The sequence below is a fragment of the Columba livia genome, chromosome 6 (genome assembly GCF_036013475.1).
Source record: "Columba livia isolate bColLiv1 breed racing homer chromosome 6, bColLiv1.pat.W.v2, whole genome shotgun sequence".
In the NCBI taxonomy this organism is placed as follows: Eukaryota; Metazoa; Chordata; class Aves; order Columbiformes; family Columbidae; genus Columba; species Columba livia.
In genome coordinates, this window is record NC_088607.1 from 14,893,986 (window position 1) to 14,916,051 (window position 22,066).

At 54.5% G+C, this 22,066-nt stretch overlaps 1 protein-coding gene across 5 annotated transcripts; it reads right to left on the reverse strand.

The window, feature by feature from the left end:
* Positions 1 to 1,472: 1,472 nt before the first annotated feature.
* Positions 1,473 to 20,815, reverse strand: FGF8 (fibroblast growth factor 8). Of its 5 annotated transcripts, none has more exons than XM_065067212.1 (6): positions 11,810 to 20,815; positions 11,067 to 11,203; positions 10,942 to 10,978; positions 8,680 to 8,827; positions 4,333 to 4,439; positions 1,473 to 3,242 (listed from the first exon to the last, which is right to left on the reverse strand). In XM_065067212.1, the coding sequence occupies exons 2-6, from the start codon at positions 11,096 to 11,098 to the stop codon at positions 2,955 to 2,957; spliced, it is 612 nt and encodes a 203-aa protein (XP_064923284.1). In that variant the 5' UTR covers positions 11,099 to 11,203; positions 11,810 to 20,815; the 3' UTR covers positions 1,473 to 2,954. The 5 variants fall into 5 exon arrangements, with proteins under 5 accessions (XP_064923284.1, XP_064923281.1, XP_064923283.1 ...); XM_065067209.1 differs by having other exon boundaries at positions 8,680 to 8,860; positions 11,469 to 20,812; XM_065067211.1 differs by having other exon boundaries at positions 8,680 to 8,860; positions 11,810 to 20,811.
* Between the last annotated feature and the right edge of the window lie 1,251 nt (positions 20,816 to 22,066).

Sequence of the window (22,066 nt, forward strand, 5' to 3'; positions counted from 1 at the left end):
AAGTTGCAGTGCTCCTAGGCAGCATGGCCACCTAAAATCCCTTTAATGAAAAGGGACTACTTAACCAGGGGCCAAATGAGCTGGGAAAGCAGGGATGCCTTTCCAGGAGCCAGGTGTGGGTGCTTTTCACAAAGGTAGGCTGTGGCAGAGCAAATCGTGGGGGCAGCTGGGGGTGTGTGTGGTAGAGCTGCACAAGGACACAGTGCTGTCCCCACACCCCAGGGTGCCGGGTGCCCCTGCTCCAGGGCTCAGCTGCATCCCTGGATGGCAGGGAGGGGGGACCAGCCTTACCATCCACACCCTTCCCTGCCATTGCTGTCACTGGGGACAGATAACAAGGGAGGAGACAGATGCTGACCTGCATGGAGCCAGTCCTGCTCCTCTACTTACTCTTACCTGGAGCAGCAACACTGCACCAATTCACCCAGGTTCACAAAGCTATTAGGAAAAGCAATTAGACAAATTAATGAAAGAAAAGCACCAATTAAGGACTATCAAACACCATCTCTGACTGGGGAAAGGCCAGGAGCCATTCACTTTTAGTTCCTATAGGCTGGAGACCAGGATGTGGGCTTGCCCCAGCGCTGTCAGCTCCAGGGCTTCTGCAGTCCCCGGGGCTCTCTTGGGACACCTGGGCAAATGCTGTCCATGCTGTCCTGAGCCCAAGCCTCATCCCTGATCTCCATGACACAGCAGCAATGCTCAGATGTAGAGCATGGCTGAGCACTCAGCCCCTGATCTTCCCTCTTTGAAATTAATAACTTCTATCTACAGTTCAGCCCATGGCATCAGCCAGTGGATAGTTCATCCTCCCACTCTGCAGACAAGCAACACCCTGGGCGTTAATCAGTGCCACAGGTACCCCACAAGGGTGGCCATGCCAGCAGCACCAGCACCAGTGATTCTGAGACTCTCACCTTGTGAGGCTGCATATTTCTGCAACTTTTTAAAACATATTTAATTTTATTCTTCCATCTCTCCATATCTGAGACTACCACATATCCAAATTCTCCAGTCAGCTCCAACAAACAAGACCCAGCATCTCAGCAGAGCTGAGTATCCACCAAAGAAGGGGACACAACAGTCCATTTTGCACAGACACCAAGTTCATCCAAAGAGAAGGAGATACCAGCTTTCTGTCTTGGAAAGGCTCATCCCATGCTTAAACCAGTGGTCAAGGCTCTGCTGCCCTACACCCCGGTTCAGCCTGCAATGGGCCTGTCCCTACAAGGAGAGAAGGTGACATCTGCCCGTTAAACATGGAATTCGCTACAACAAAAACTATGATTTCCACAAGACCCATCTGGAACAGAGATCTTGGGGCATCCTCCCTCTTCCCACCCCTTCTCCCTTGGGAAGGGGCTTGCACAAAGCAGCAGCCTCAACCCTACCCTGCACCTCATTGTCCTCCTTTGCCCCTCTCCAACCTGCCTGTCCAGCCCCAGCCCCTCCCTGGAAAGCATCAGGCTCAGTTAGACTAATACAAACTTTTAATGCACATATTAAATAAATATTTCAGTCATTTCATATTCAATTTGTACACAACCAAACCAAAAACAACAACAAAAAAATCCTCAAGGAAACAAAAAACAATCAATCAAAAAGATTGGATGAAAAGTCACCCCTGATTCTGGCTCCTATCCAGTGTCTTTGTTTGCCCTCCCTGTGAAGAATAATTGCTATAACCCTTTAGAGAGAGTCACAGGCCCAGGGCAGCATGTGCAAAGCAGGGCTGGCTAGGGATGTTCACTCAAAAGATCTAATGTTTCCTTTGAGGGTTTTTTTTTTTTTCTAAATAGAAATTTTGGCTTCTGTCAACACAGAAACTTTGAAAGAAAACCTTTCCTTTCCGAGGAGGACAAGGACAGTGGTATTTCTCAAAGAACAAACCTGGAAGAGGCAGCTGACAATGGAAGTGGCAATTACAAACTGAACATTACAACAAAACTAGCCTGAAATAGCTCCACAGTAAATTGTAAACTTTTTTTAATTTTATGAATGAAAACTTCCATCTGATTAAAAAAATATAAACAGGAAAAAGAAATTGATGAAAAGTTCACATTTTCCACATGGAAAAAAAAAATATCTAAAACAACAAGAGTTACCAGCCTGCTCCACAGCAGCCATCACCCACTGCCTCACCTTAGTAGTTCAGAAAAAACAAATGACAAAGATGCTCTCGTGGGTAAGAGGTACCAAGTCAGTTCAGGACTTTCTCTGGGGTGTTCATCACCCCTGTCCCCTCCTGAGGAAAAACAAGTTGGGAAGCCAGCAGTGTTTCTGGAAGGATGCAAGCAGCTTCCCACAGCCCTCACTCAGCCGAAGCAGGTGCATCCAAGGAAGGAAAGGATCTGCGGTTCTCACCCTGGGCATTGCAGCCAGCCCACGCACATCACCCAGGCTGCAAAACACACCTGGGAGACCTCAAGCCACCTCTGAAATAAATCCCCTTCCTCTATTCATTTTCTGACCTCTCCATCTTCTCTGGTAAGCATTCATTCAGTTCATTGAAGTAGCACATCGCTCCCAGATTTGAATTTTTTTTTTTTTGCTTGTTTTAAATGTTGGGTTTTTTTTCTCCTTTTCCCCTAGAGCTACAAAAAAAAAAATTATGAAACAAAACACGACCCCAAAAACAGACTAGAACATATCTAAGCGAAGGGCTCTTCCCCCTTCACCAGTCTTTGAACATTTCATTTCTTTTAAAGTTGGAGTACAAAAATAGAGCCTCTCTTTTTCTTTTTTTTTTTTTTTTTTTTTTTTTTGTAAAAACCAAACAAACCTCCCAAAATTATCAACAACTAGAACAAGTAATTTTTTTTTTATCCTCCCCCCTCCCCCTTTTTTTTTTTTCTCTTTAATATCCATATGGGAAAGTCTCTACATATAGTCCACCAAGCTTGGAGGAGAGTCCTCCGGGAGAGGTGCAGGCAGGACGGGCAGAGGAGGGCGCATCAAGGGCCTGCCTTGGAGTTGGAGTTTCTAGTCCTTTTACTTCTCCGGTTGAAGGGATAGTTGAGGAACTCAAAGCGTCTATGAGGCTCAGTGGTCTGGTGGCCCTTGGGAAGCCTCTTCATGAAATGCACCTCCCGTTGGTGCTGCCGGGTCTTGGAGCCCTTTCGCGGACGGCCCTTGCGGGTGAAGGCCATGTACCAGCCCTCGTACTTGGCATTCTGCAACGCTGTGTAGTTGTTCTCCAGGACGATCTCCGTGAAGACGCAGTCCTTGCCTTTGCCATTGCTCTGAGGAGGGGACAGAGCGGGGAATTTAAGCAATGGGTGCTCGGTCAAAGGGATTCTTCTTACTACCCCAAGCTGGACCAGCTATGGTGGCAGCAGGGTTGTGATGCTTGTGGGCAGTCAAGGGCTTGCTTTTCCCACATCTTCTCCTATAGGTCCAAATTGCCCCAAATTTCCTTTTCATTACAAAAGCTGGGGGAAGCAGGAATTGCAGCACAGACAGATGCTGCTCACTGCAGCTTGTATCTCCAGTGTGATGACAGCACCAGGCTGCAAGCCCCAACATGGCTTGTCCCAGCCTTCACTTCCACTGCACCCACAGGGAGATTTTTGCCTGCTCCCGTCTGTGCCCAGGCTGGATTCCCCTGCCAGCACAACCGTAAGAAAACTGTACCTCAGTGACAATTCACACATCCATCCTATTGCCCCTTGGGTGTTTAATACAGGAAGGCCACCAATGGGCTGAAAAGGCAATGTGGGGTCTGGGGGGAGGAGGCCCACAAATGCAGATGGCAGGGAGCATGGAGGCAGCTGGAGACTGAGCTTCTGCTCATTACAGGCAGCACAGGGACCAGGGAGGGGACCCACATCAGCCAGCCGCAGGCAGTTGCCACACAAAATCCTCCCAGACAATCGCTGTCCCAGCAGGATTTTGCATGTCCAGCCACCTCTGCCCTGGGGAGGGGGCGTCAAGGCTCAGAGGGAGCATGACTAACGAGTGCATTGCAGGGCTCAGCCTTGGGGCCAGCTCCACAGAGCATCTTAACATTCCTTGCACTTGTACCATGTAATCGGGGAGAATAGCCCAGCAATCCGTCTATTTGTTCGAGGAGATACAAGGAATGTGCCCCACACAGCACCCACCTGCTTTCCTTGCTCCCTCTTTTCCCTCTTACCCCCCAGGCTGCAGGATGGCTCATCCCCCTGCCCTCCAAAGGGGTACACTGGCTGAGCCCCTGGGACTCCAATCCTGTCTCCTCATCCCCATGGATGGGCTCCACATTAGGTAAGAGCTACTATCCCAGCAAGTCCCAGTCAGCATCCACAGCACATCCCATGCCCTTCATCCCAGCCCTTGAACCCAGTGCCCTACCTTGCCAATCAGCTTCCCCTTCTTGTTCATGCAGATGTAGAAACCAGTGGCCGCCCCCTTGATGCGTACACGGCTCCCAAAGGTGTCCGTCTCCACAATGAGCTTGGCTGGGGAGAGCAGCAGGAGGAAAGAGAGAGGAAGGTCACAGGGGCTCTGGGATGAGGCGGGCACAAGGATGGAGACCCCAGTAAAACCTGACACTGGGCAGTGTGGGCACACGCTGGGTAGGGAGGCAGCTGGGCCAGAGAGAGCACTTCAAATGAGGGCACAAGAGCCAGCCTCAGCCCCTTTACCCTGCCACCCTGGTCATGTTCCTTTGCCACCTTGAGCCATGCCAGAGCGGGAGAAGCTCTGCCTTGCCCAGCTCCACAGGGTTCAGTGGTTCAGGTGCCACAGAGATGTCGCAGAAGGGAAGCAGGGCAGCAAGCAGGGGTCAGCCCAGCTGGTGGAGAGCAAGCCAGCTGCCTTGCAAACTGAGTCAGGTCTGGGCGAGCCTGCAGGCAGGCACCCTCTGGAAGTGCATGCTGTACCGCCAGCTGTCCCCAGCCCAGGGGACATGGCTCCACGCCTCTCTGCTGGACCAGGGCTGCAGGAGGAGCAGTGACTTTGCAGCTGGCAGGGGAGGCGTGAAGGGTACAACCATCCTTTTAATGCCTTTCACCTTTGCATGAGTCGAGAGGGCATATTGATTTGGTCTCAGTTTTATAATGGAGGCATCGATTGACTTCCGAAGGAGCTATGCAAATCACTGGGTCGATGGGCCGCCTATAAATAGACTTGTCACCTTCCCTCCCTGCCTTCGCCTGGGAACCTGAGCCCCGAAGCCCATCTATCCCAAGGGAAGAGGGAGGATGGGGACACAACATCCTTCTGCCTGGCCCTGCAGCTGCTGTCCCCAGAGCCAGCTTGCCTCCCCTGGGCAAGCCCCAAGGGGGATGGTGGCTACCTGTTTGCACCTCAAAAGAGCTGTGCTGTGCCAAGCACTAAAGATTTCCCCATGGCACTGAAAAAACAGCCAGAATTGTCCTGTCTCACCACTATCACCTCTTGCCCAGCATCAGCCCCTGGTGCCCTAAGTGCAATTTGGCAAGCTAATTAGAGTGCAGCCTGCAAGACTTTCAATTCTATAGCCTTATTATGGGAATAAGCCCATCAATGCTTTATTCCTGCTCTCCAACCTCTTCACAGGGTCTACTCTGTTCCTCAGGACAGTGGTCTGCCCTGGCTTGCTCACCTCTATACCCCAGGAGGCTCAGCCACCAACAAGCCCCCACAGCAGCCAGCCCCAGCTGATGTGGCTCTGGAGCGGGTGGCTTTGTAGGAGGATGCTTTTGAATGGCAAAAGAAGGATGCGGTCACATGCATAAGCTAAAATGAGCCTAAACCACACTCAGGGCTAGGAGTAAACTGCTGCCTCTCTGCCTCTGTAATGCCCTGATCCTACACCCTTTGTATCATGGGCACTGCTGAGGTCAGTGGCACCAGGGTTCAAGACAGCGGGCAGGCAGTGCTGGCAGCAGGAAAGGGCATCCCAAGATTTGCTGGTGCTGGTGCGTAAGCTGGGCTTCATGCACAGGCAGGCGCCCCTCACTGCACCCCCTCCTGCCAATATCACCCTGCAGCATCTCACTCTCAAACTGCCCCATGCCCACAGACCCCCAGCCAGGTACAGATCAAATTCAGAGACAAGAAATTCAGGAAGAGCCAGCTCCAGGCTGTGCCACCCTGGCACCAACACCTGACATGCACCCAGCATCCCCAAACTGGCCACGGCAGCTTGGGCACTCTGCAAACAAAGTGCTGAAGCAGGGACCCCTTATTTATCTATATTGGGGAAAGGAATGGGGAATTGATCTTGGAGGCAGTAAAAGGTTTGAGGAAAATTGATTTTTTTTCCCCTCTGAGAGAAGAAAGAGTGGGGAGGGAGGGACCGGCAAGGGAGGGAGGGAGCGGGGGAGGCCTTGGCCCCAGCAAACACATAACCCTCACTTTAAAGATGCACATCACTTCCCTTTTGGCCTTTTTTTATCCCCCCCCCCTTGATTTACAGCCACTGGCCAGGTTCGTCGCCCCACATAAGCCCAGCCAGTGCACAGCTCTGGCCCCACCAGCTGCTGTCGGTGGAGGATGAGGACAATCTGTCCCCAGGGACCTGCACCCCAAGACCTATGCAGGTGATCAGCGAGCCCTGCAAACCTCAGCCCTGACCAGCAGAAAACCTCAGGCACAGACAAAACCGGCAAGTGGGCAGGGAGCTGTGCCGGCATCCCTGGCTGCTCGCGGGGTTCAGTCCGGGCTGCAGCTGACGGCAGTGTGCTCAGTGGCAGAAGTGGCCTGGGAAGGGACAAGCCAAGCTGCACCGGCCACCCGCCTTCCCTTCAAATTAAAAAAAAGGCAATCAGATATTGACGATGAAGACAGATAACTGAAAATGTTGGACTCAATGTTAAGTCAGCTGTAAAAATGTCAGTGTGGGGAGAGGGGTCATCTGCAAAAATAAATCAACCCCTTTTACACGCCCACTCCCAAAAATGAGGTAAAAAAAGCAGAAGGGCTGGGAGATGGGGGGCCTCTTTGCTTCAAAAGTGAATTTCTAAATAACATTTTGGGGGAGGTCTTTCCTTTTTTTCCCCCCCGTTTTTGAGGGGGGGAGCTTAACATTTCCAACTCTATTCTTTCACTTAAGTGACAGATTTATCCCAGTAAAATTATGTTTCATGCTCAAACTTTGAAGGGAAAGTGGCTACGTAAATGCTGAAAAAATGCAGCGAGACACACTTGATCCCCCAACTGGACTACGAAGAGGAGAAAGTATTCAGGAAATGTTAAAAAAGGTGAAAGTAAGAAGCGTTTTAATAGTTCTTCCAGACGTGGGGGCCTCCCTAGAGATTCATATAGAACAATCCTGAACCTCTATTTTAACATTTACAGACTTGCAACTCTTTTAAAACTTTACATCTGAAAAAATGCTTGTTCTCTTTCTGGTTTAGATCATTCTTCATTTTCCTCCTTAGCTCTTCAAATGCTTAACCTATTTTTATTACATTTTAATAGAGTTTTTCAAGCCACCACCAGTCCCCTCCTTCTGGCCTTATTTAAACCTGGTCGTTATTTAAATATTCACTAACTGCCTTTTAAAATCCAGGCATTATAGGACTAAAACAAGATGGGATTTTTTGCTTGGGAAATTAGCTAATGCCCTTTCAAGCCAGAGCTACTCCATAGTGGGAATAATTCATTTGGAAGATTAATGCTGGATGTCCGGAATACCACATAGAGGGAATCTGTGCTCTGCTTGCACTACTAATGTCCAGTGTGAAATTTTCAGCTGGAGCAAAAGGAAGAAAGGAGGGGGAGAAAAAAAAAAAAAGGCAAAAGGGGAAGGAAGGAAAGAGTTTCTACTAATCTCCTAATGCAAGAAAGGGGAATTGAAGGTAATACCAAAGAAAAACCGTTGTGATTCCTGTGTACAACACACGTGAATACAGACACTTGCCTGAGCCGGGTGCAGGATCAGGCCCCCCGCAGCTGGCCCCATGGCGGTGCTGGGGCTCAGTGGCCTCGCTGACCCCTGCGTGGCGTTTGACCATCCCAATGTGTCATCAGCACACGCGATCAAAGTATTTGGGCTTCGGGTGTCTCCAGCAGAGGGATCAGTCCCCCTGCCCGGGGCAGAGGGGAGGTTTTGGGGATGGGGTGCCAGGGCTGGGCTGATGGCGGAGGGGCTGAGGTCTAGCGCAGGCTCTCGCGCTCGCAGAGTCCCCCTCCCCCCCACCCAGTTTTGTCTCTGGAGACGCCACAGTATCTCCACCCGCAAACAACTGCCTCACTGACCCTCCACTCGGGGTGTGTTTTGAGAAGGGAGAGATGTAGGGTAAATAATGAAAATGCTGTTTTGGACTGTTTTTGTTTAGAGAAGGTTTCTACAGCAGCCCTTACCCCTCTCCCCCCCTCACTCTTTTCTTTTTCAACTTTCTATTTCTTTTCCAAAAGGAAGTCTCAGAGACACCCAGCCCTGCAAAGAGCTGTGCTGAAATGACTGATGCTGCTCAGCACACCACAGCCCCAAGCCCTCAAGTCAGGTGCAAGCTGAGAATGAAAAAGAGTGAGAAGAGTCCATCCTGAAATCACCGATCGCCTCCCTCAGCACGGGTAACCTGCTCTCACCTTGAAACACACAGCCACTGATCACTGACCCCTATGTTCTCCCTTTACAAGCCCCTGCAAGCCAAACGATTTTAATGATTTCTGACTAGCAAACAGGATGGAAATCATCAATCGCCATGCCGGGCTGCAAACACCTCCCCAGCTCCCCCCACCCCACCTGCCCCCATCATGCATCCTTACCGTGTACGTCCCCATCCTCTGCCATTGCATTGATTTTCTTGTTGTCCAAGATCTGCACATGTTTCCCGCTGGTCCGGCTGTACAGCTGGTAGGTACGGACGAGCCGCCGGCTGAGCTGATCTGTCACCAGGCTCTGCTCCCTCACATGCTGTGTAAAATTAGGTGGGGACTGAACAGTTACCTTTAGGAAATTAAAAAATATACAACACACCATTATAATCTCTACTCCTCAGAGGAGCGAATGGGCTGAGCCGAGATCACCGGCCTCCAGCCGGGCTTTACGAGGAGGCACGGAGCCAGGACCGCGGTGGTACCTCCTGCACCAGCAAAGCCTCCCCAGGAGAAGGAGCATTAAGCTCCGGGATGCAGTGACCAGAGCTCTTTACAGAGCTGTTCCCTGAGCAGAAAGGTGCAGGAGACTTGGGTGTATGACAGGGCTCGTTGACTACAGAGGCCTCCTGTGGACTTAGTGGGTCCCAGCTGGCACTGGGGTACCTGTGATGGGCATCAAGGCTGGGAGCTAGAGGGGCTTTGGGGGTGGGACACAGGATGGCACTGCACTGCCCTGCTGAAGGGCTGACACATTTGTCCCACACCTCTCTTGCCTTTGCAGGAACATACTACTGCTCCCACTGCCCCATCAGTTTCAACAGCTGCCTTTCCTCTGGGTCCCAGGCTCTTTATTTGCTCCCAAACACCCCACTTACTGAGCTCTTTAAATGAAGAGTCTCCAGAGAAGGTAGAGCTGTGATGTATAAGAATACCATGCCCCAGTCCAGGTATTTAGTAGCATAATAACCTGGGGATACTAACGCGCTATCTGTGCAAACACATCCCTCTTCCGGAGCCAGCTGTTTGGTGCTGGCAGCGGGGTGTCCCCAGCCCCGCCACTCCAACCCCGTTAGCCCCAGAGCTGCAGCTGAGCCCATACTCTCCAGACCCAACACTGCTGCTCCTGGGCTTTAAATGATTTTCATGAGCAGCCAGACCCACTCCCCCCTCAGCCCCAGCCTGCAAGCTTGCACAGAAGTCTTTTTTCCCCCCTCATCTCAAATCCTTCTTTTAAGTCTGGAAAGTTTCGCTGCTCCCTGACATTTATAAAGATGTATTCTGAGCAAATGTTAGGAGATAGCTCCTTTCAACATCAGAAGGCTGGGACTACTCCCCTCCACCCCCATGTCAAATGGGAAAATTTCCTCCCATCTTAAACAACAACACCAGAAAAAAAACAATAAAAGCAAAAGCCGCTGCTCTCCCAAAGCTGGCTCTATAGAGATATCTCCCCTTGACAATGTCATCTCTCTCCCTCTGCTCCTGCCTGTGCATGTGTGTTTCCTATAGACGGGTTTTGGATAATGCAGCAGGATTCTCTCCGCGGCTCTGATGAGGGTACCATGTGGAGGAGAGGTCATTAGCCATGCTGCTATTTGGTCTCCGTCTCATACTCCAAAATATTACAGCTATGTTTTTATACAACTGCACACTCCCAGCGCTTCGTTCCCTCCACTTTTCAGCTGGAAACTCTTTTTTTTTCTTTTTCTTTTTTCCCCAAGCTTCCAGGAAAATTAAAAAAAAAATAAATAAAAAATAATAATAAAAAAAAAAAGTGGCTTAAATGGCATTTTAAACAAATCTTCTGCACCTGTGATCTCAGGGGGAAGGGGAGCTTCACCTCGTTTTGAAGGCACACCGCTCCCAGCGACGCGTGCCTGCTGGTATGCGGGTGTTGCACAAGCCCTGCCTGGGCTGTTTAATCTATTCATGACACTTCTGTCTCTGGCAATACAAACCAGTGATGCTAAAGTCTGACAATTTAAAGTTGAATCAAAACCTGCAATTTTAAAGGTTTTTGCATTGTTGGGGTTTTTTGGTGGTGGTGGTTCGGGTTTCCCCCCCCCTTTTTAATTCTGTTTTACTTTTTAGATGAAGCAGTGTAGGAAAACAACCTCGGACAAGAGGAAAGGGTATCCACAGTGCCATTTAGAGGCACGGGGACGGGACCTAAAGCTACTGAAAAATAACCGTACGCAATCCCTTGAAACCCCGGGTACTCCCTGCCTCGCAGTCCGAGTCCTCCGCACCTTATTTTGCAGCCCGGCGGGTTCCCTCCCCGGCCTCGGCTTTTTACAGCCAGGCGACTTTTGTCTCCTGGGTTTTAAACTGTTCCTCCTCCCTCCCGAGCCCGGGGCGCTCGGCGGCGGCCGCGGGACACCCCCCATCCCCGAGGGGCGAACAAAGCCGGGCGGCCAAGCGGGCACTTACCTGGGCTTGCAAGCAGAGGACCAACAAGTGCATTAACCTGGGAGGGGGAGACAGAAAGCAGGAGAGAGGTGTGAACCGGGGGGCTGCGGGCCCGGGGCGGGAAGGCCGGGGCTACCGGTACTCACACGCAGCTGAAGAGCGAAGAGCAGGGGTCCATCGCGGCGTCGGTGCAGGGCCGGGAGACCGGCGGCGGGGAGCGCCCGGGGGGGCGCGACGCGGCGCTGCCTCGGCTCCTCGGATCCTATCGCCCTGCCGGAGCGTCCTCGCCCCCAGGAAAGGAGGGCACAAGCGGCTACAGAGGGGAAAGGCCCCCGCCAGCCCGCCCGCCCAGCCCCCGGGGTGCACCGCCGGCGGCCCCCCACCGCGGGGAGCCCCCTGCCCCGCTCTGCTCCGCGGCCCCTGCCGCCCCGGCGAAACCAGCCCGCAGCCCCGACGGCGGGGGCGGGCACGACCGGCGGGCGGCCGCCGCCACAGGGGGAAGCCCGGCCGGACCGCCGCCCCCGCTCCGCTTCCCAGCCCGGCGGTACCTGCCGAGGTGGAGGGGGCGGAGGTCCAGGTGTCGCCGGGCTCGGGGCTGGCACTAAGGGCCGGGCTCCGCGGCCAGCTGCCGCCAAGGCGCCCTCCCCTCACCGTGCCTCAGTTTCCCTATCTGTAAAACGAGGTTTTAGGGCTGAGAGGGAGGGGGCTCCACGGGCGCGTTGTGGATTGGGATCAGGCAGGCAAGCCCTCCCGGGACGTGCCAGACATTAAAAGGATTACCAGGGGGATGGCGGGGGTCGGAGTTTCGAGAGGGAGCGAGGCTGAGCAAATAGCGCAGCCAGGGCGGGGAGCTGGACCACCCCCCCGAGCATCCCCGCCGGGCGCTTACCTGGTGGGGCGGGCGGGCGCCCTCAGGGCCGGCGATGCGGGGCCATGGGGCAGCAGCGGGACGGGGCTCAGCCCCACAGCCCGGGCAGGGCCGCCGAGGGCTGCATTGTTCCGGCGAGCCCCGACGCTCCCTGCCCCGCCACCTGTTGCGCACCGGGGCGGGGGCTACGGCGGGGCTGCGGCAGGCGGCCCCCGGGGCCGGTACCTGGCCGAGGCCGGGGCCGGCGCCGCCTGCTCGGCGCTGAGTGACAGCTGCTAATTTGCCGGCCGTGCCCTGCTGCCGGTCCCCGCGCTCCCCGCGCCCTCCTTTATCTTATCAGAGGCCATAATTACAATTGCTATTTTGTTTCCTCGAATCAGCAATCAGCGCTATCTGCCGCCGCTGGAGAGGCAGCTCCTGTCAGCCGGCCTCTGAGTGACAGAGCGCGGGCTGCACCGCCGCACACGCACACACGCGTGTGCACAGCCTGCCTGCGCACACACACAGCCCTGCACACGCCTGTACAGCACTCTTGCACATACACAGCCCTCACACACACCTCCATAAAGGCTTTCCACGCAGACCCTTTCTGCACTCACAGCTTACACACACAAACAGCCTTTCCCATGCAGCCCCCTCCTTCCCACTCACCCCTCACATGCACAGCCTCCCTACACACACACACTGCGCACCCCCCAGTACAGACCCACTCAGCCCTTCACACACTCATCTTTGCTCCCCCCTGCCCCAAAAATCCACACCCCCACCTTGCACACATAGGCATACACCAGCTGCAGTCACAGGACTTTCCTCTCTCTCACACACACACTGACATCCAGCTCCTATCTTTTCCACACCAGAACGATGTTTCTGAGGGGTTTTCCTACATGTCGAAAGAAGTCTTAGGTCAAGCCTGCATGTAACTGGAAGACGTTAGGAGCACCACAGGAATGGACAGGATGGGTATTGAAGGTGCTCAGCTGAAGCAAGAGAGGGTTTCCACACGCAGCACACACTCATGTGCTCAGCTCATCAGTCCAGCACACGCTCAGGAGAAAAACCCTCTGTGCAAACATCTGATTTGCCACAGCACACGTGAAGTGGCTCCCCATATCTACCTCTCCAAGTTGCCTGAGGAAAACCAAAGCAGGCAGCACTAGATATTCTTAATGCTTGAAATTCAGACAACCCTCACTTTTTTATATATAAAAAATTAAAATAATTTCCCAGATGCTGCTCTTGTTCATCAGTGGCCACCCCTGCTTTACCTCTGATGGGTGCAGGGTTGGGCTGCATGTTATCCTGTACACCATGTTCAACAGCACCATGTCCAGAACAGCCCAGGCTGCCTTAAATTGGGAGATTTATGGTGTCCCGTATGGGGTCAGAGGCAGCCACGAGCTGACAGCCTCACGTGTCCTCTGCCCTCGGCAAACAGGCTCAAGTGCCAGTCATAGCTGTAAAACCAAACCAGTGCAGGATCACCCAGGGGTGGCCACACTTTGCCTGACAGCAGATGACAGATGATTCTCCTGCCAGCCATCCCCAGGCACACAGCCAAGGCCTCCACAGCCCCCATCCTACCCCACCTTTGGGCAGGGGATAGACACAAGCGGGTTGGTGATGGCAGCTTGGGACAGGCAGCATCACGGCTGCAAAATTCTTCCCACCTCTGCCGCTGCCTTGGCTCACAGCCATGATCTGGTCCTTGCAGGGAAGGTGAGGGCTTGCACAGAGGCATTTGCCTCCTTCTCTTGGTGCTTCCCAGACCATCACGGGGTCACCCATATTTACACCAAGAGTAACACTCCCCTTCTTGATTTCGAAGTTAAAAGTAAGCCTCTCTGGAAAGTCTTCCTCCTGTGCAAGGCAGCACAGGGAAGTCAGACTGCTCATCAGCTCCTTTGCAGGCCATCTGAGCTAAGCCCCCGGTCCATGGGGTGAGGGTCCCCTACATCCTCAGGTACTGAGGCTGAATGGCTTGTCTGGCTCTCCTGCAGAGCAGAGAAACCTCAGTCCAGTGCTCCTGAGACCAGCTGGGCCTCAGGCCAAGCTGCTATGGAGCTGGTAGAAGAAATCCCCTCCCATCAGAAAGAGTTGGGGACCTGCTGTGTCTGCAGCACTCCAGGCAGCCGTCAGGGTGTGATCCCTGGAGGAGGCACCAGCATGGTCCCATCACATCCCGTCCTGGTGTACCACTGTTCCATAGCCCTGGTCTGCAGAACTGGGACTGTGTTTAGGCTGGGCATGTGCAGGAATGTGTGTCCTTCAGAAAACAGCTCATGTATTTTATGTTCTTCAGGGATGTTAAAACACTGCAGATGAAGCATCAAACACCAGAGCTGTGAGCTGCAGCCCCCTCACCTCTTTTTCCCATAAAGCTGAGGGTGCCCAGCAGCAGCCACAGGGCTGCAATACCAAGAAGCAGGAGCCAAGAGAGGAACCTGGACATGGAGATGGCTGGCCCAGCCTGGTTGGGATCCAGGCTTGCTCTCAAACCTTTCCCACCTCTTCTCCCCTTTGCACCCCACATAGCTCCCCTGACACCTGGGAGCCACGGGGCAGCTCCTGGAGCAGCCTCAGCTGCACTGCGGCAGTGAGCAGAGCAAGGGAAGATTTGAGGATATGGAGGGGAGCAAACGAGGGACTGTGAGACCCTGAGAGGGGTCTGCCTGTGCCACTGTAGAGCAGAGAGTGGGGAAAGCATAGGAAGTGCTGGAGGGGTCTTTCCCCATTCTTCCTGTGACCCTTAGCCCTGCACCCCTCATGCAGGGCCACCGAAGCACCACCCCTGTTGTCTCCCAGGATGTCCCTTGGCACAACTGCAGGACATAGCCATGTCCCAGCTCCAGCTTCCAGCCTGCTTCTTCTAGAGCAGGGGTGTCAAACTCATTACTCCTACACGGATACAGTCCTAAAATCACATTTGGCCCTTTGAAGGTAACTGTGAGGCTGATGTGGCCCCCAGTGAAAATGAGTTTGACACCCCCGATCTAGAGCATCATCCCCATCTGGCCCAGTCCCAGTCAGAAGTGGTCCTCTGACACCCGTCTCCTGCTGCAGGGCAAGGGATGGCAGAGCAAGCACCCACTCCCCACAAGAGGTCAAAGTCAGCAAGGTGTAGATGTTACCACCTCCTCCCTTAGCATCAGGCTAAAACCTCCCCACTAGCATTACTTATTTCAGAAAGGCAGAGCCAAAAAATGCAACACCAACCACAGCTTTAGGGGTAACCAGGCCAAAACAGGGTGAGTGGAGACAGGGCTCCTAGCAAACTGGGAACTGACATCATGAGGAGGCTGGGAAAATTTGGGGTGAGGGGTAGCCAGCAAAAGGCCAGCAGGAGGTTTGGCTTGAACACCTCTCTACCAGGGGAAACTATCAGGTGGAGAAAAAACTAAGACATTGCTGTTGCTTGCAGAGAAAGGCCAACAGACACAGCTCTCTGTTCTTGCCAGGCCAGGGACATAGACAGGACTGCAGTGCTAATCCTGACTGATGGAGAAGCACCTGCAACAGCACACTACAACAGAGCTGGCTGGATGGTGAGGAGACCTCTCTGCAAGCATAGAAGGGTCGGAGGGTCTGCAGAGCAGTTGCCCTTGAAAGGGGATGGTCAGTGTAGGTGGTGAGGCAGCTAGCATGGGGCTGAGGGTTAGTCAAAGGCTGGGGCACAACAAAGACGAAGATCCTGGAGCACAGGTAGCACTGTCCTGTGTTTCTCCCTCCCCTCCAATGCCATACGATGGATAGCCAAAACACATGAAAATCAGGAGCTCGTAACACTTTACAGCCATACCTGGAGGATGCGTGTCCATAAACCAGCTTCTGGCTACCCAGCAGAGTCAGAGGGATGCTAGCCCGCTCCACCCTCACCCTTCCTAGCCCCAGCCTCGCAGCACCATGCCCCCAGCCCTGCCCGCTGATCCTTCACAAAGGGGACGCAGCATTAATGGGGCGTTTCGAAGGCAACAGCAGCTCCATGGCTGAGCAGTGCAGAGCAGCCTGGGGCGATTCCACCACTCGCCATTAACCTGCCCCCCTCCCCGAAGGGAAGGAACTTGGCCGAACCCCACCGGGATGTGTTACATGGGAATGACCTTGTCTTCCCTACCCACAGCACCAAGGAAGCCCCAGGGCAAACGAGGAGCAGGGAGGGGAGACGCAGCCCACTCACAATTAATTCTCCTCTGTATTCAATTACTAGTAGCAGGGCTGAGGCATGTTTCATGGGCGGTGGGAACGCCAGGCCAAGAGACTACCCCTGTGTTCTTGTCACAGCCCCCTGGAGCTGCGCCCACCCCTGTGCAGGACCAACCTGGGTAACAAGGCCCTGTTAGGTCCCTCTTCAGCAGTCTGCTCTCATAGCTTTGTTTCAGGGAACAGGGCTCCCTCCTCTGCCCCTTGGAGACCATTTCATCACCTCCTGTCCCTCCTGCACAGCAGCACAAGCAGGAGGCCTTTGCTTCCAAAATTTCAGGCTGTGCTTTTGGAAGTGCTGATGTCAATATTGGATCCATCATGGCCACATGCTGACTCCCAGGCAGCAATGCTCCTGCAGATGGAGGAGTCAAAGCTACACTCTGCTTTCCGTCCAGGCTGGGTGATTTGGAGGAAAACTCACCACCTGCATCAGCAGGGCTGCCAGCATAGCAGGAGCAGCCTTGGGCGGCTCAGCACGTGGCAGCTTCACTCGTGGTCCTCAGGCAGAGCAGAAGCTCATCCAAGGCAGTCTATAGATGCACAGAGGGATTTTCCACTGGTGTTAAGCACCTGCCAGCATGGCTACGTTTGGCTCTGATGAGACTGGTGCTATTTTCATCTCCCACATCCACAGCCAGTACATGGCGGGGGAGCTAAGAGGTGAGCTGGACACACAGGTGAAGATCTGGCAGAACCAAGCAAGGCCAGGAGCCTTGTGGAGGGCACTGAAGGGGAGATGCACCCCCAGGCCTCATTCACCTACAAGGAAAGAGAACTGGGCTGGCTGTGTGGCCACTCATCTCGGGAAGGGTTCTGCACACAGTCGCACAGCTGGGATTGCACTAGGCAAGCCAGAAACAAAGACCAAAAGCTCCCAGAGAGGGCAGTTCGTGTGCGATCAGCTCACGGGGAAGGTGGGATTCCCAGCCTTGCATGATTCAAACCCAAGGTTGAATATTTTTGTGCATATCTGCTCTGCATCTAACAGGGGTCAGCAAATAAACAGTCAGACCAGGAACAGCTGTGACACGTGCATAGGGAAGGGGTGACCCACATGGACATGTGGATGACCAAACAGCATCTTCAGGACCTGGTCCTAAAATATTTCTGGCTGGCATAACTTCCCCAGCATTGTAGCCCCAGCCCAAGCAGTAGCACCCTCCTCAGGGTCTCCAGCCACACACCATCAGGCAGGGTTTGGAAGGGGGGGTCAAAGCCAGGCTGGGTGGGAGGGGGGTCCACTGGCCACCCAGGAAGGCGGGAGCTGCCACTCAATGCAGGGGGTCACTGTCCTCTCTGTGGGACGGTCTCAGAGGCTCCTTTAGTGCCCCAAGGAACTGATATACATGCAAAATGCTGGGCCTTTGCTGCCCAGCTTCAGCCTTGGCTCCCAGCCAGCTGGGCCAGGCAATTTGACTTCGGTTTGGGTCCTCTTAGGAAGAGGGCTCCTGCACCCAGCCCACAGGGGGGTTAAGCCTAAAACTAACAGCAGTGGCCAGGGGGGGGTGTCCGTCACCTGTAACTCTACCTTCGTTTGTTTGCTTACAGCATCCACCCAAAATGCCCGTGTGTGTCTCCGGGCCCCTGTGTCAGTGGCAGCTGAACTGCTGACCCCAGGAGTTTGCAAAACACCAGGGTTATGGCCCCTTTGACATCCCAGCCCAGCAGAGCTGCAGCTTGTCCTGACCCTGGCCCTGGGGACCCAGCCCCTGGGGCACCCCACACGGCCTGGAGAGAGATGGGGTGATGGGAGGAGGTGGCAGGGCCAGTGAGAGCGAACCCCAAAGAAGCAGAGGGGTGGCCATGCTCCCCGTGGCACCTGCTGCTTCCTCGGGTTGGCCACAGCCCCTCAGCTTGCCAGCCAGCCCCACAGACCTGCCCCAAATCCCCCTGCTAGCCCTTATCCAAGCCCATTCCTTCAGCTCCTGCCAGTCCCACAGCCCTCACCCCACACTGGCATTGGGGCTGGCACAGGAGCTGTGACCCTCTCCGGCTCCTTTGCCCAGGGACATGTCTGATCTCTGTGCCACTCTGCACATCCCTGTGTTCTGGGAAAGTGAAGGGCGTGTGGTCCCAGGCAAAACTACAGCCAGAGCCTGGAGACAGTCTGTAACTGGTTTATCCCAAGCACTGGCTGTGGTAGGGGGGGGACTTCACACCATGGCCACAGCATGGCCATGGCATGCACGAGATGCCCAAGCTCCCACCACGATGCAGACATGAGCTCCAGGATACGAAGGGATGGGTCAGGGCTGCAGGGAGACAGCCTGGGCACAGGAGCAAGCACCCAGGGAGTTCAGATGGGGTTTGAGAGCTCTCCAATGACTCTGCTGCCACTTTTTCCCCAGGAGTCCAAATCCCATCTCACGAGGGCCTAGCCCCACCACTAGATCATGCTGCCTTCCCCTGTGAGTTAAGCACCAGAAGGTCTAGCAGGGCAGACCTACCACAGACAAGACTCCTGTTCCATGTACTCTCTTCATCCTTTGCTCTGCTCATCAAAAACAACCCTCCTGTGCAGCCCCAAAAACCTTGTGTGCTGTAGCTTGGGGTTCTCCACCCCCTTGAGAGCCCACCAGGGGAGCAGGCACTGGAGGCATGGAGAGGGTATGGTGTGTCCCACAGCCCCTATGCAGAGCCATCACGAGCAAGGACACCATGGAGGCCAAATCCTGTCCATCCAACCTGGGGATCTGCCACTGCTGGGGCTGGGAACAGGGGACCACAAAGTCCCCAGGGGGATACCTCTGGCAGATCCTAAATTCCCCTGGGGACAGCCTAGCCCCTCTGAGCAGACCTTGTGCCCCTGGCTGCCACAGCTCTGGCAGGGACCCATGGCCAGTGGTGACAGTCCTGCCAGAGTCAGGGACAGTCCAACCCACAGCGATTAGGTTTGAGCCTTGGAGGGGTTGCAGGCCAGGACACCTGTGACCTCGGGGTATCTCGGCTGCTGCTGTCAAGCACAGAGCTGCTAACACCACCCTGAAGTGGAGCAGGTTGTGCTGGGGCTGCAGGAGGGGACAATGCAGGACAGCTGCAATGGAGCCTTGCCCAGGCTGTCTTGCATGGGGCTCCCTACCATGACCCAACCACGTCCACTTTTAGCATCTACTTTATGTGTGTTTGAGTTTAAACCTAAATCATAGCACAACCCCTGCTCCAGCATCACTCTATGCTCCCCCGGCACCTCCTGCTGTGCCCCCACTGCAGACCATAAAGCCACAGCTGTTGCAAGCAGCAACTTCGTGGAAAAAAAACCCTCTTGTATTCTGGGCAGCACTGTGGAGCTGGACACATGCATTCCTGCTACAAACAGACACAATGAGCATTGCACCCTGTGAATGCTCGGAGCAGAGCCTGGCCGTATGCAGCCTTCTGTGCAACCGCCTGTGCCATGATGTACAGCTGAGAGCATCTGTGGTAAATCAGCCGCTGGCACCCACTGTGAAGCCAAGAGCTGGGGGAGCCTCTTTTCCCCTCGCAGAGCAGTCAGTGGGGTGAACACCCACACATCCAGGCTCCCAGCCAGCTCATGGCACACTGAGGGGAGAACCCAGCATATAACTGAGCCCCAGCAAGCAGGAGATTACCCCAGACTCAAGTTTTGGCTTCTCCAGCAGACAGAGCTGTTCCCGCGCAGTGCATCAGCAGTATTTCCCTCTGCAAGGCATTTCGATTGGAAGAGGGCAGGAATCCCTGGCAGCCTAGCCCTTCCAGATCCTGCTGCTTCCTCTCTTGGTTGCGGTGTGCCCCCAGCTCAGCTCTGCCTGGGCCAGCCCCGTGCATTGGGATGCTGGTGGCTCCCTGAGGCAACAGCAGAGGTACCTGTGTCCACTGCCAGACAGGACAGAACAGGGATAGCAGAGAGCTAACACTGCAGAGAATGGGACACTCACCACACCCACCACCAGAGTGGTCCAGGCTGATGGTGGCTCTGCTGTCCCTTCTTCCAGCTCCTGCTGCCACCAAGGTGCCATGTGCCCCATGGCTCTCTGCCCCACCTTGCAGAGCTGCTGCACCCTGGGATAAAGGTGATGCTGCATCTCCAGGGGTGTCCCACTGGCTTTCTCCATAGCCCAGGTTGCCCAGCCTCAGAGCAAAGCAGCATTATCCCAGTTCAGTGTGGGAACCAGCAACAGAGAGCTCATGGAGCAGGGGACCAGCCCCACCTACAGCACAGTTACAGCTGCGCCTCTCAGCAGAACCTGGGGCTGAGATCTTAGCAGTGGGAAGTTGAAACCCAGCAAGAAAACCATTGGGGCAGGACTGGCTGGAGCATCTCAAGGAAAACTGCTGCCTGGCCATGCTCAGCAGAGCAGCTCTCCATCCCTAAAAAAGCAACTCAAACCTGACCTCTGAAATCAAAACATCCTCTGGGAGCCACTGGCCTGGCCCAGCCACCCAGTTGTAGGCAGGCAGCTGAGCCCAGTGGGGCTGCACTTGGGCCAAACCCTGCAGTGAGCAGCATGAGCACCTCATCAAGCACAGAAATCTGGTTTGGGACATCCATGCAGAGAGCAGTGATGTGAGTGCATAGCCACAGTGGCCTCCACATCTAGCCGTGTTATGTCCACGTTTCTCTGTTGTATGGCTCAGCCAGGGTCAGGGCTCCCTGGTGCTGCTGGAACAGGGAGGGATCCATCCCCAGTGATGTCAGCATTCAGAGCCCTGAAACACAGCAAGGAGGAGGGATGCTCAGAGCCAACAACCTCCGAGAGCAAGCCCAGAGCCATCACCTCTGTTGTGGCATCATTTGGCTCTTTTGGTACTGGCACCACACCCCTACATGCACCTCCACCATGAGGAGCCCACATATGTGCATAGGCACACAATAACTTAATGTTTCCCCCCACCCTATGCAAAACAAGAAAGCCCTCACACCAGGAGCCCCACGCTTCACTCCCCGCACAGAGAGAGCCTCCTGGCCCCGCCACTCCTGAGCATCCCCCAGCCTAGCTGTGCCCAAGCCCACCTGCTCTTAGGCAGCCCTGTTTGTTTGCCCAAGGTATTTGCAGCCGGGGGCACCTGCTTTGATACCATCAGCTCTGCGAAGGAAGCTGCTCACCTAGCGTGACCCCTGTAATCCCATCCTTCCCCATTAAGCACTGTGTGTGAGTGCATCCCTCCTCCCAGCCTCCTGCCATCGCAGCATTTATCTCTCTCTCCCCAAGCTGAGCACAACAAGGTTGTGACTTTGCTGGGGAAGGGGGAACAAACTTCCCCAAGTCAGAAAGGAGCCTGGCAGTGCCAACACCCCACAGTGCCTCCATTGACTCTTCTGGGCTCAGGGTCTTCCCTCTCTCCTGGCATTGCCCTGCAGCAGTGCTGGGGACCAGACAGCACTCATGGCAAGAACTTGGGCTGAGCTGGTCCTGCAGTAGGGTGGACAAGCTCGGTCTCCTTAAGCCCACTGCCACCAGCACCGTGTCCTCCATGGTGCCACCATTGTGCCCTGGCAGGACTGTCTCTCCTGCCACAGTCCCTTGTCCCAGCTACCTGGACACCCCTGAGGAAACCAGCACACTGAAACCATCTCTTTCTGCCATTTAAGAGGCCAAATGGTCCTCATCAGCCAGCACTGCCTCTCCTACCCCACATGAAGTAGCTGTATCAACCTGCCAGTGCTGACCTGTGCCCACTCCCTGCCCTCATCACCCCCCACTGGGCTCTGAGCCAGCCGCTTCCCTCAGCCCACCCTTTCCAGGAGCACCTTGTTAAAAATGATCTACTGGCTGTTATCTCCCTCGAACCAAGCTGCTCCTCCACAGAGGACCAAGGCCTGGTGGATAAATTAGCCCTGACCCCTTCCATGTGCACACAGACAAGGAGATCTACCAGGTGACGTCTGTGTCAGCCCTGGAAGGAGCTGAGCACCATCCTGATACTAATGCAGCCACAGCTCTGTTCACCCTCCCAAACTCCCCTCCTGCACCATCAGCATCAGGGTACCAGTGCTCTGTGCCCTGTCAGCACCCCTTGAACATGCATGAAGAACTTCAAAAGGATGCTCATGCTCCTGCATCTCTTCATTCAGCAGGGCTACCAAATTGCCCATCTTCCCACAAACTTCTCCCA

Bases quoted from the DNA above. Each gene is read 5' to 3' on its own strand.
- FGF8 (XM_065067209.1), bottom strand. From the start codon at position 11,098: ATGGACCCCTGCTCTTCGCTCTTCAGCTGCGT. The intron at 10,979-11,066 runs GTGAGTACCGGT...TCCCCCTCCCAG, and splicing joins TCTTCGCTCTTCAGCTGCGT to GTTAATGCACTTGTTGGTCC. The intron at 3,243-4,332 runs GTAGGGCACTGG...TCCCCTCCTCAG, and splicing joins AGGGGAAGCTGATTGGCAAG to AGCAATGGCAAAGGCAAGGA.